The sequence below is a fragment of the Haliotis rufescens genome, unplaced genomic scaffold, assembly GCF_023055435.1.
Source record: "Haliotis rufescens isolate VD_foot unplaced genomic scaffold, xgHalRufe1.0.p SCAF_16, whole genome shotgun sequence".
NCBI classification, from domain to species: domain Eukaryota; kingdom Metazoa; phylum Mollusca; class Gastropoda; order Lepetellida; family Haliotidae; genus Haliotis; species Haliotis rufescens.
This window is the reverse complement of record NW_025963846.1, coordinates 22,785,307-22,799,058: the sequence shown is the minus strand read 5'-3', so window position 1 is coordinate 22,799,058 and position 13,752 is coordinate 22,785,307. Positions and strand designations below refer to the sequence as shown.

The 13,752-nt window shown below is 40.8% G+C and overlaps 1 protein-coding gene across 2 annotated transcripts in view; it reads left to right on the top strand.

Moving 5' to 3' along the window:
- Positions 1-13,410, top strand: part of LOC124133849 (TBC1 domain family member 22B-like) — a 34,766-nt gene extending 21,356 nt beyond the window's left edge. Inside the window, exons 5-12 of one of the 2 annotated variants that reach the window (XM_048397008.1) lie at positions 618-688; positions 2,267-2,395; positions 4,285-4,350; positions 8,056-8,176; positions 9,679-9,861; positions 10,517-10,644; positions 11,849-11,944; positions 12,428-13,410. In XM_048397008.1, coding sequence (XP_048252965.1) covers positions 618-688; positions 2,267-2,395; positions 4,285-4,350; positions 8,056-8,176; positions 9,679-9,861; positions 10,517-10,644; positions 11,849-11,944; positions 12,428-12,562 — 929 coding nt within the window. In that variant the 3' untranslated portion in view covers positions 12,563-13,410. Of the gene's footprint in view, positions 1-617; positions 689-2,266; positions 2,396-3,514; positions 3,581-4,284; positions 4,351-8,055; positions 8,177-9,678; positions 9,862-10,516; positions 10,645-11,848; positions 11,945-12,427 lie in introns of both variants that reach the window. The other variant, XM_048397009.1, reaches the window with a different exon arrangement.
- The last annotated feature ends 342 nt before the right edge of the window (positions 13,411-13,752 follow it).

The following is a 13,752-nucleotide window of genomic DNA, read 5'->3' as shown; positions in this document are numbered from 1 at the left end:
AGGATAACAAAGGTGGAAACTTAAAAAGGGAAGCCAACAGATAATTGGGGATGATAGGTGATCAGCAATGGACAAATGGAAGCCAACACTTAACAGTAAATTAGCGCTGATGGTTGCAAGCGATGGACACGTTGTGTTCCTCATAAAGAAGTTGACATCCATAAATTCTTTTCCTGTAAGTTATAGTGATGATGGTCAGACAGGGATTTGTCTAGGGTCCTAAGGGGGCACGGGTGGCCCAGTCGTCTAAAATCCGCAATTCGCTGTGCAGAGTTGCGTCCCTTGGGCACGCCAGAAACCTATGATTGTGGGTTCGAATCCCGGTTCGCCCTGATTATGTTTCTAGGTTTGTCAGCACCATACCCGTGCTCATGGGTTTCACCGAAGTGGTAAACGTCTGAGACCTGCATTACTTCGGGCTTTCCTCACACATTAAGCTGATACGCCGTGATATAACTGGAATACTGTTAAAAGCGGCGTTAAATCCAACTCACTCACTGACTCTAGGGTCCTAAACAGAGAGCCTCTGGCAGGAAGAATGGCCTTGATACGTCCCTGTCAGATATATACAGTGTAATACAGAAGAGATCCGGTACAGTGTCTTGCTGTCTTTTCAGATGACTTACGGAAAGCCAGCTGGTCTGGTATACCCAAAGCTGTGCGACCCACAACATGGAAAATACTGGCAGTAAGATTTGTCCACATTTGGCTCCATTGAGACTTTATGTTCATCACTTAGCAATGTTTCTATATTGTCCTTCAAACAGCTTGAAAATTATCAGAAAAGACAGACCTTTGCTGCAAAAGTTATTGATTGAGGCATCAAACCTACTAACAAAATTTGTATGTAGGTTTATTTTATATAATTATAATTAATATGCTGCTGCGAATGACCCTGATATACAGGTTTTTGAAGCACAAAAATGACCCACAAGTAACGTTAGCATCACACAAATGTCTCACTTGGCGAACAATGAAGGTCGAGAAATAGAACCTGTACCGGTAGTGACAAAGCTTCTTTGAATTTTCTGGAGCCTTAAGAATTCTTAAATCCACAAAGAAATCTTTGTTTCCCTAACAACCAACATAAAACTTAAGTCATATTCACAGAGCTTCTTAGTGCTTAGTTCTTTGCTTAAGTTTAAGATACCAGGATGTGCCTGCTATTAAACTATTACATTTAATAACCATCACTTCATTTAAAATTACCGCCTCCGTGGTCTAGTGGTAGAACGTCCGCCCGGGGTTCGATCCCCGGCCGCGTCATACCAAAAGACGTTAAAAGATGGTACTTGTTGTTACCCTGTCTGGCACTCGGCATTAAGGGGCTAAAACAAGGACTGGTTGGCTCGGAGTCAGTATACTGTGTCTGAGTGGGGTATTCATGTTAAACTGCGGCATGGTATCTCAGTGTGCTAGCACTATAAATCGGCATCAGTCCCGACTAGTACAAGCAGCCACACACGCACATGCACGCACATGCACACGCACACACACACACACACACACGCACGCACACACACACACACACACACACACACACACACACACACACACACACACACACACACACACACACACACACACACCGCTAAATAAGTGCAATAATCTTGGACGTGACGTTAAACCCAATTTCACCTCACCTCACCTTCAATTAAAACTGTTTTGTTCTTCTTCTTTTTGGAGATAATAATAAGTAAATGTATGAATCCAGGTGTTTCAGAGTTACATTTCCTTGATTTCATCATTTTGTCCTATTTGTAGATGTATTTTGATACCAGTGGTATCCTCAGTCTGTATTGTGATACGTATTGCATCGCAAGGTACCAGTGGTATCCTCAGTCTGTATTGTGATACGTATTGCATCGCAAGGTACCAGTGGTATCCTCAGTCTGTATTGTGATACGTATTGTATCGCAAGATACCAGTTGTATCCTCAGTCTGTATTGTGATACGTATTGCATTGCAAGGTACCAGTTGTATCCTCAGTCTGTATTGTGATACGTATTGCATCGCAAGGTACCAGTGGTATCCTCAGTCTGTATTGTGATACGTATTGCATTGCAAGGTACCAGTGGTATCCTCAGTCTGTATTGTGATACGTATTGTATCGCAAGGTACCAGTGGTATCCTCAGTCTGTATTGTGATACGTATTGCATCGCAAGGTACCAGTGGTATCCTCAGTCTGTATTGTGATACGTATTGTATCGCAAGATACCAGGTGATACGCAGCTCTAGTCAAGGTACATATGTATGTTATTTCAGGGTTACCTGCCACCGTGTGCAGATCGCAGGCAGGCCACTCTGGAGAGAAAGAGGAAGGAGTACTTTGGCTTCATCGACCAGTATTATGAAACTAGACACCATGATATGCACCAAGATACTTTTAGACAGGTAGGAAACAAGTACTACAGGATACGTAGTCAGTTATTTGTCCGTTGCTAAGGAATGACAAATATTCATATATACCAATTTTCATGAAGCAGCGTGATTTTGAAACAGAAATATTAATTGATTTGTCTCGTAATTTTTGTTAGGACATATTTCATATGAATTTGACAGTTTGTAATCAGCCTAAAGTTAAAGATAATGTCATATTTTGAGAAGCAAAGGAAGAATTATTGCTTGACGCTCGCGCATCGTTAAGTCAAAAAGTTTGTGTAGCATATTACATGTATTAAATGTGCAATTCTGTCTACAATACTTGAACTATTTTGTAAAACCCTTTTATGATTGATTTACCGATGCAGCAGTATTTCTGCTTGGGGGTTTCTGGGGTGAAAAGAGGTCCCTGGTAGCCAATGCTTGTCGTTAGTGCAGGCAGATGAGACTTGAACATTGTGTGACCTGGCATATTGTGTCGTCGTGACAGGATGGAGTGAAGTCTTCTCAGACACTGGCATTCCCTGGCCCAGTCTCCATGATGTACATACAGCAATAATGTAGCTGAAATAGTGCTGCCCGGGATGTTGTGTCACACTCCCTCATGTGACACATGTTATATTTGGGATGACACTTTCTTAGTAAAGTACAGATTCTAGTACTTTTTGGGGTTGAGTCCCGCCTGGGATTCGAACCCACACAGCCAGAGTGAGGCACCTAATCGCCAGCACACAAAGTCAGCGATCTAACCCACTCAGCCAACGAGGCTTCCGCAAAATGAAAGTGTAACAACTGGTAGTCTAGATCACATACTTTGTGTACCCCTCTGAAAAGTGTAAATTGGCATGGCTTCCATGGCCAAAGGCCATGAACACACAATGCTATTTAGAAAGAGGTCAAATATAACAAATGTTACGTTTGGGATAACACATTTTCTTGGTATGGTACAGATTCTCGTACGATTCTGGGTTGACTCCCACTCAGTTGGATTACATGGGTCAGTATTAACCATCAATGTCCCATAGAATGTGGATTCTGGACAAGAAATTCATTCCCTTTCAAAGGTGAAATGGGTTTTTTTTCAAAGTAATTTTGTTAATTGCCAAACATTCACTGACCACTATGTTTCAGATTCATATAGACATCCCCCGAATGAACCCCCTTATTCCTATATTCCAACAAATCCTAGTACAAGAAGTGAGTAGACCCAGTTGGAAGACCGCTGACTGACAGGCCCCGGGGAGATCGGGCGACCTGCTACACCATCCTTCACACATATGTCAAATCATAGAATGAAAGTAAAACTGGGGTAGAATGTTGGCCCTGGTGTTTATGAAATTTGTCAGCTTGAGTGTTTGTTATGAAGGACTCTGTAGCAGGTATTCTGATCTTGTTTTTTGTTCTTGTATGTGGAGAGTGTAAAGGGAACATGCTTTGACAGTCTGTATTTGCCTGTATCAACAGTCACCCGGTGTACAATAGGTAAACGAAAAGCTGTGAAACTTGTTCTTCAAGAAGTTCACTTTGTCTCTCGAATGGGAAAAACAGATATTTCACCATTGCTTGCATCTTGCAAAAACACAAGATTGCCTTGCAGAATTTTAATTTTAATTTTAATTTTAATTTTAACTTAATTTTAATTTTTAATTTAAATTTAAATTTATTTTTTTCAAAAAGTGACAGTTTGAGTACCGGTATGTATCATTGTCTGCATTTAAACCATTTGGCATGAACAGTTTCACTAGAATCAAATTCATGATTCATGATTGACAACTGGTTTGAAGTCAGTGCCAGTAATGTCTGCAACTTGTTCCTTTTACACTCTTGTCCTTGCTAATGTTGTGTATGGTTACTATGGTAACGGATTTGCTGTACGGTAGAACCGACTCATTGTGTTGCAGATTCTAAAAGATATTCCTCGCATGACTACAATTGCACACTTGATGCAACATAAGGTCATACAAGAAGTGAGTACATTACGACACACCCATCAGCCATGCCTCGTCTAGAGGAGTACGTTTCACTGCCACTTAATTGTAGAGAGTTACTCTTGTAACAGTGACCTGTGTTTAAACTAGTGTTAGGAGGATAGATTCGAAGAACTTATGTCGTAAGATTTTAGGGCGTACATGTTTGTTGAATTCATAACAGTCTCATCATGATCAGAACTTAGTGCTCACTTCCCCTACACAAAGAACTGACAGGTCACTTCGGAACGACCTTTCATTTGAGAAATCAGAGATTCGCATACAAGATCGTGAAAGTGAAACTCGAATGTGTTTTTCAATCATGCAACCTTGAAAAGGTTAAAACGGGGCATTTCAAATGCAAGCTATTGGCTGTACAACTGATTCAATGCTCACGGGGATAAATATTTGAAACGGAAGATATTTTCCATTGCTCATTGCATGATGGGAAGTAGACTAACATTTAGTCTCTGAAATCTTATATTACACAATATGCTCCTTGACTCTAAAAAAATCAAAAAAATTCCCTATGCTGATTTCATATGTGGAATACAGCTAGCTAGGGCTGGCTAGACTTGCTTTTGTATGCATTTCTAGATTATTTTTTTTCTCCATAAAATAAATATATTCCACGGTCATGGTGCAGGACTAGATGGGAAGTACTGCCATACCATTTCGGCCATCTATTAGACATTACAGAATGATCTATTCTGTTTTTCAAATTTTGATTTTAGAACTTTGTCAAAATAATTTTCAAAGTGTAATCTGCATAGAAGTTGCCATTTTGAAACTATTGCTGTAAAACTTTGAGAAAACTGCTTTCTGATTGGCTAATGCGACTTAGTCATTTCATTGGCCAGTCAGGGATAGGTTCTGACATGAATGTATGGGATGTCCTCGTCTTCGTGTTGCAGTAGCGAGCGCTAGGATCTGGCTTCATTGATATTGAGTCCATGATAATGACTTTGTCAAACACGGTAGCACTGTTGTTAATGTGTTGGCTTAACAAGCACATGATCCTGGTTCTATTCACTTGGTGTAACATCATAGCAAAATTTGCTTGACATTAAATTAGGAATACAGTTTGTATGTGATAATTTTGTCTATTGTCAAATTTGATTGACTAAAAGATAGAAGTGCTTTAACGTCCAGTTCAAGTGTCAGTTCACATGCAATATTATTTGCACCACGTGTCTTGTGTGATTACTTCCTGTGTGTTCTGTTGTACATATCTGTCAATCACCTTGAGTGCACCTGGTGTCAGTGTTGTCGACAATCTCATTAAAATCAGACCTTTGTTCTCGCTACCGCCAAACAAAGATCTGAAGACATCCCATTAGGGGTCATGTCAGAACGACCTTTCATCCGACCAATCAGAGTGTCGCTTACCAAATTATGGAAGTGACAGTTGGAATGTGATTTCTAATCATGCAATTTCGAAAACTTTAACTCGGGGTATTCCGAAAGATAGTTACGGGTTTAACGACTGAATACATACAATCTAGACCATCTATTAGCCATTCCAGAATGTTCTTTTGTTTAGGTTTCAAATTTGTAATTGAGAATTTGTCAAAATATGTTTCGAAGCGTAGTCGCCAATTTGAAATTTAGTGCCGTAAAGCACGAGAAAGCTTCCTTCTGATTGGTCATTCCATTGGTCGGTCAAAGTTTGCGCAAGGTCGATCTGACGTGACCTGTAATGGGATGTCCTCAGATCTATATTTAGCGGTAGCGAGAACTAAGATCTGGTATTAATGAGATTGGTGTTGTCGATAGCTTCTCGTTTGCTCAGCACAGCCTCTCAGGAGAAATTGTAGCCTGTAGTTAATCTTTTTTCTCCCTAGCTTCTTTCTTCATAACATTCTGATACTTGCAATATCATGCTTATGTCTTTGTTTTTGCCTTGGTTATGTGGTTTAGCATCGTGAGAATGTCGGCTGTCACTGAAAGATAAGAAGGTAGTTACTTTAGAATCTTACACTGATGACTTTCGTTAAGTGGCAAGGAACTGGAACAAGAGTATCTACCATTGGCCACCTGTCAGAAAAGGATGTCTTAAGATTGTTTTATCACTCACTTCTAATGAACATAATATACGAAGAGACAATGTTATCAATTCTTATACAGTAGAACACAGATATAACGAACATGGATAGAGCGTACAAACGGATGCAACGAACTGTTAGAAAATCAACGTTTTAGCTCCTATATAATATCATATAAAATTTACGTACATAACAAACTCTCTACAGCGAACTAACGGATACAGTGAACTCGTATCTGATCACCAAAGCCCATCATCTATCACTAATTAGTGATGTGTATAGCGAACTGAAAATTCTTACTCAGTGTCAAGTGTCACTGACATCCACCTCGCAAGCTCGGAGGTTCACAAATTTTAACCAGCGCTTTTAAATCGTTCACACTTCAATGAACCCATCCAAACTGATGTTCAATTCTTAAATAAATAAGTCTTGTGTACATTGATCAATCGGAAGGGGTGCTAATTGGGATTGTTCACTAGCCAATATATTAGCAAATATCGCTGTGGGTGCTTGTTAGAGCGGGGCGCTTATTAAGTCGAATACGGTACCTAGTCACTTTGATGCCTGCAGAAACATGCAGCCTTGTGTATTTGGTACAAATGCAGCCTGAAAGCAGGGAAAGTATTTTCTTAAGGGTGTACAATAAAATCTTCATAGTTAGACGCAGAACAATTTACCCACTTCTCGTAAAATTCCCCGTACTATAATGGGGTTTAATTTATTTGCTTTGCATTCAATGATATATTTCTGTTTATTTGAATTTTGGACCATTATTCTTGGACAATCTCACACGAGCACATAGTTACACAATAGTTCTATTTTTACCCTGACCTCAATTCAAAACAAGCCTACCATTCATAGACATAGGAATGGTTTTCTTACAACATTACATTTCTGATTGTGCTTTGCTCTTTTGATCTACCTTCTCACTCTGTATTATTTGCAGCATGTGTATAATGGATCTAGTTTTATGTTTCATGATATATTTTTATAATTGGAAGAACGTTCTGTATGTTTTTGTCTAAACTGGAGGCACGGGTTTCCCAGTCGTTTAAGTTGCCACAATTTGCTGTGGAGAGCGTATACCTTGGGCGTGGCAGAAACCTATGGTCACTGGTCCAGGTTTGCCGCGATTATGTTTTGTTGGTTTGTCAGCACCATATCCATGCTCTTGTCGTTCATGAAATCGGAAAGACCTGCATCATTTCGGACTTTCCTCGTACATCAGTTGACACCCTGTGATATAACTGAAATACTGTTCAAAGCAGTGTTAAACCCGACTCACTCACTCATTCTAAAATATTTTCCATATGCCAGGATATTTCCTGTAAAGGTTGATGATTTAGGACATTTTATTTGCAATAGTCCAGAATATATATATGAGGCCGTTGCATACTTCTCAAAAGAAGTTAAGGATCACCTGATTCTTCCATATTACAATAGTTAATCTCTCATGCCATGACAGATTAACATTACCAATATGAAAGAATCGGATGATTCTTAACTTCTTTTGAGTAGTATAGAACATATTGTCTGTGGTGCAACAGTTAATTAAAGTATCCGTTCATGTTATCATGAAATTTTTGTTTTAAATTTCACAAATGATTCTGTGTAATTTCTATTTGAAAAGAGGTGTCTGAATAATTATATTTTGTTTCAGATATTTGAAAGAATTTTGTACATATGGGCAATACGGCATCCTGCAAGTGGCTACGTCCAAGGAATCAACGACTTAGTCACACCCTTCTTTGTAGTGTTTCTGTCCGAGTATATAGACAATGGTGAGTGGCTTCGTCTGGGACAGGCCCACAAGGCAGTGGGAGAAATAGTCTCAAAATATTGCTGTGCAGGTTCACTAGAAAGTTACTAGCCAGTTTCAAATTTCACAAGCTTAAAGGGGCGGTCGGGTAGCCTAGTGGTTAAAGCGTTCGTTCTTCACGCCGAAGACCCGGGTTCGATTCCCGACATGGGTACAATGTGTGAAGCCCATTTGTGGTGTCCCCCGCCGTGATATTGCTGGAATATTGCTAAAAGCGGCGTAAAACCATACTTACTCACTCACAAGCTTAAATATGCGACAGTTTCTTTCTCCATAATGTAAACCCAAATTGCGAATCATGAGTCAGATATTATGATGGCAGGCTGCTCTGATCTCGCAACTAATTGTATGATTAATAATCATGTTAGTTTATTTTTTGTATTTTTGATGGCTGATATGACAGAATGGGAGCTTTTTTAATTTCATCAAATAAGATGTGTGCATGAAAGATATCTCCATTACAATTACAGTACCTGGTTGGTTTAGGGACATTTCAAATTATATCCTGACCAAAATCTTGCTAGCCATGATCTAGCAGGCATATGACTATATCACACACAGCCCTTGTACCTGGTTGTAAGAGGCGACACACATTAGAATCAGGTGTTAAGCCATTGATCATGATGTTTTATCATGCTATCAATCCCTGGATGTTTGATGCAGTCTTTTCATTTTTTACCACCCACTGTGACATATTGCTGGAATATTACTGACAGTGTCCTTGATTGCAGCATACAGCAACTTTTAATAGTGATATCTTATGAAACACAGCTTCCTGACTTGACCAGGGCAATGGGTAGCCTAGCGGTTAAAACTTCGCCTGGATTTGATTTTCACATGTCGGAACGATGTATGGAACCATTTTCTGGTGTCCCCTGCTGTGATGTAATTGGAATATAAAAGGCGAAAACCCAACTCACTCACTCACTCACCCCTGACTTGACCATTAGTTGAAACATGGTTCTGCTTACATCCCTTATTCCAAAGTGTGAAGTTGTTGGTAGAGGTATAGAATATAATATGTATAAAGAAGTATAGAAGCTGACAACATCTTGCAATCAGCCCTGAACGCTTATCAGAATGACAATTATGCATACACGTTTCTTTTTCAAGAATGACAATAATGGACTCTTCTTTTTATCTAACTAACCAGACCCGTGAAGATCCGGGGTAGAATAGATCTTCAGCAACCCATGCTTGCCGTAAAACGCGACTATGCTTGTGGTAAGTGGCGACTAACATGATCGGGTGGTCAGGCTCGCTGACTTGGTTGATGCATGTCATCCATCCCACATTATGAGGATCGATGCTCATGATATCAATCACTGGATTGTCTGGTCCAGACTCGATTATTTACAGACCGCTGTCATATAGCTGGAATATTGCTGAGTGCGGCGTTAAACAACAAACCAACCAACCAACTCTAACTAACCATCCTTGCTAATCCCACCATCTGTGCTGTAGATGTGGAAAGCGAGAACTGTGATCTGCGAGAGCTGCCGAAGTCCACACTGGATGTGATCGAGGCTGACAGCTTCTGGTGTACGTCCAAGCTGCTGGACGGCATCCAGGACAACTACACATTCGCACAGCCCGGCATCCAGCTGAAGGTCGGCGCCCTCCGGGAGCTCATCAACAGGATCGATGGTAGGAGGCTGTGGAGTCTGTGGAGGCTCATGTTGGGGTGTACCAATTAGGATTCCAAGTCAGTACTTCTGGCCTGGATCCTGTACAGTTGCTGAGGACGTTGGGTCGCCGTTGGTTACTGAAAAAAACCCACTTATTTTTAAGTTTTTTATAATGTGAGAATAGAATTTGGGATCGTCAGTTTATGTTGGTGGTTGATCTTTGATCTGCAATGGAAGCTGTCTGTTGTGGACTGCAATTGCAGTGAGGATGTGTTTTCAAGAATTGAGACGGGAGTTGCAGAGGTTTTGTCTTTGAATATTTATGAAATTTATATCAAAATACCATCTCTTCTAATCAAATAGGGGGTAATGGGGTAGCCTTGTGGTTAAAGCGTTTGCTCGTCACGCTGAAGACCCGGGTTCGATTCCCGACATGGGTACAATGTGTGAAGCCCATTTCTGGTGTCCCCCGCCGTGATATTGCTGGAATATTGCTAAAAGCGGCGTAAAACCATACTCACTCACTCACTCAGCATCAAGAGGATAAGGCAAGGACTGGCTGGCTCTGAGATGGTATGCTGTGTCTGAGTGGGGTATCCATGTTAAGTTATAGCATGGTAGATGTTAAACACATTTTCAGCCCTGATCCAAACTCCCTCCATTCCTCCCTGCAGCCCCCCTACACAAACACATGGAGGGGCAGAACGTGGAGTACCTACAGTTCTCCTTCCGCTGGATGAACAACCTCCTGATGAGAGAGATCCCTCTCCGCTGTACCATCAGACTGTGGGATACCTACTTGGTGAGTTGAAGAGCTTCATATCAGTCATTAAATACCATGCTTGCCGTAAAAGGCAACTATGCTTGTCGTAAGAGGCCACTAATAGGATGGGTTGATGACTTGCTTGATGCATGTCATCGTATCCCAATTGTGTGGATCGATGCACATGATGTCAATCACTGGATTGTTTGGTCCTGACTTGATTATTTACAGACCACTGTCATATAGCTGGAATATTGCTGAGTGCTGCGTTAAGCAACAAATAAACAAACTACAAAAAATACCACACCTCTCAGTTTGCTTTGTAGCTCAGATTTCCAAAGATTAAGTGAACGTAACTCTGTTTACTGAAAAGGATTTTAGATTCACAGAATTAAGGACCAGCCAGCCCGCCATCTTCCCGAGGCAAGAGAGTTAACTGACTTTTAAAGTCCAGTTTCCACCCTTGCCGAACTAGACTTGAATTCCTGGGCTCGATCATAGCGCCACCAGTGGTTATTAGGAGTTATGTCTCTTCTGAGCATTTCCTATGGACCAATCCGATTCCATCACTTGCATTTGTTTCAAACAAAATGGGGGCGCCCAGTCATTACGATCTGATCGATAATCAAGATCTATATTGTGATAAAACGGGTCTTACATCACGAAGAGCATCAAATCACGCGAGCACATTGATTAAAAACATGAAAAGGTTTGGAAAATATCTGTTGACAACGAGTTGGCGGTGCACATGCTTTGCAAATCCTGCAATCGACCGAAATTTGCACGACAGTTTACGAACCGGATTTCGATTTCGTTGCGAGATTTTGATTGGACTATGCATAGACTCGTTAGCCCAGCCAAAATGTAACTCAATAATATCAGCCTAGTTTGGCAAGGGTGGAAACTGAACTTTTATAGTCAGTTAAATCTCTTGCCTCGGGAAGATGCCAGCCCCCTGGCCATGGTGGGGATATTGATAACACTGTTTTCTTGTTTTGTCCTTCTCTCTGTGGTTACCAGCTTGTCACATGGCCAATGTTAGCCCTACCCCCTGGCTCATGGCTGAAATCTGTTCATAAAGCAATTTGTCATAGAAAGAATATAGTCATAATATTTTCTTTAAAATCAATTTGTAATTTGCATTGCGTTTCCATGGTGTTACGTATTTGATACATGTCTTGATACAGTGTACTTTGTGAATAACATCCCTGGATCTATATCTATATTGTTTTGTGTTTTTCAGTCGGAAGTGAATGGCTTTGCAGACTTTCATCTGTATGTGTGCGCATCATTTCTACATAGATTTACACATGACATCTTAAGGGAGAGAGATTTCCAGGTAGTACTGCATGGAAGCACCGCATCCGAGTTGCATTTTGAGAAGGCTTTCCACTTGTTTGGTGGTTGGTTTATGTGAATGACACAAGTAAAAGTAGAAATTTTATGGATGAGGGAGGACTAATGAAAGAAGCTGTATTCGGAAATAAAACTACAAATATCAACAAGAAATAATACTACTCAAAGCAAGTTAAGGACCCCGATTCTTTCTTATTACTAGAGTTAATCTATAACTAGGGGTGGTGGGTAGCCTAGTGGTTAAAGCATTCGCTCGTCACGCCGAAGACCCGGGTTTGATTTCCCACATGGGTACAATGTTAGAAGCCCATTTCTGGTGTCCCCAGCTGTGATATTGCGTGAATATTGCTAAAAGCGGCATAAAAACCATACTAATTTATTTATAACTGGAAAAATATTAAAAGCAGCGCTAATCCCAACTCACTCACTCACTCACTCACTCACTCACTCGTGTTCCTCTCCGCAGGGTATCCTGATGCTACTACAGAACCTTCCAACTCACCACTGGGGAAACAAGGAGATCGGGGAGGTACTAGCAGAGGCGTTCAAGCTCAAGTACATGTTTGCTGACGCCCCCAACCATCTGAGCCACAAGTCGTGACACAGGGCATCATCGTGACTTGGTCTACAGCAGTCTAGCATGGGGTGATGGTGTCAGACAATACAATGACTCTGTTCAGGGCCATGTCAGGGGTTACAAGAGACAAGGAATCATGCCTGGTACGGAAGAGGCGTTCGAGGAACTGCAACAGGGATGTGATGACTGCAACAAGGATGTGATGACTATGTCGCAGACGAAAGGACTGGAGTCGATGTATGACTGTGCCAATATATACCATAGCAGCTTCTTATATTGCAGAAGAACTTGAAAGCCATAGTTCTGCTCTGTATGACATATAGGTAAATAGGGCAAAAATCACACTAAGGCATACTCAAAGAATTGAGGACTCCCAGTGCCTGTACCAGGCTCTGATCCAGAGTTATCTCCCCTGTGTGTACTCTTGTGGTGAAGAAACTCCAATCAAAGTTCAGACTCTTGAATGGTTATGTTTGTTTTTCAATGATTCTTTTATTTTAATTAAGTTGAAGACATTAATGTTGACCTGTATGTATGCCCTTGCTGTTAAACGTTAAATATTAGCTGGAAATACACTGTTTATCTCTTCTGGAAAATGTCAAAACCTACCAGATAGAATTAAGCACTACGTTTACAGAACCGTGTACTGATACTCTCATCTCACACACACACAAGTAGCAAACATTGTCAATCATGATGATGATGATAAAACAGCTATGAAAACAAATAGTATATTATCAGAAGCTTCTTTTCAAAGTGGGGGCACGGGTGGCCCAGTTGTCTAAGGCGCTGCGATTCACTGTGCAGAGTTGCATCCCTTGGAAGTGCCAGAAACCTTTGATTGTGGGTTTGAATCCTGGTTCGCCCCGATTATGTTTCTAGGTTTGTCAACACCATACCCGTCCTCGTGGGTTTCACCGAAGTGGTAAACATCTGAGACCTGCATCACTACGGGCTTTGCTCCCACAATAAGCTGACACGTTGCGATATAACTGGAATACTGTTAAAAGCAGCGTTAAAGCCAACTCACTCACTCACTCACTCTTTTCAAAGTGACACATGTCATCAGATTATATTTTTCCTCAGTAGGCAGTTGTATAGAAACCTAATCCAATCAATGTAAGTGAATGTTGCAACATAGTTTAGCCAATGAAAGATAAGTCTTCCATGTATATCTAGGCAATATTCAGTCCAGAATGATATTAAAAGCAAAA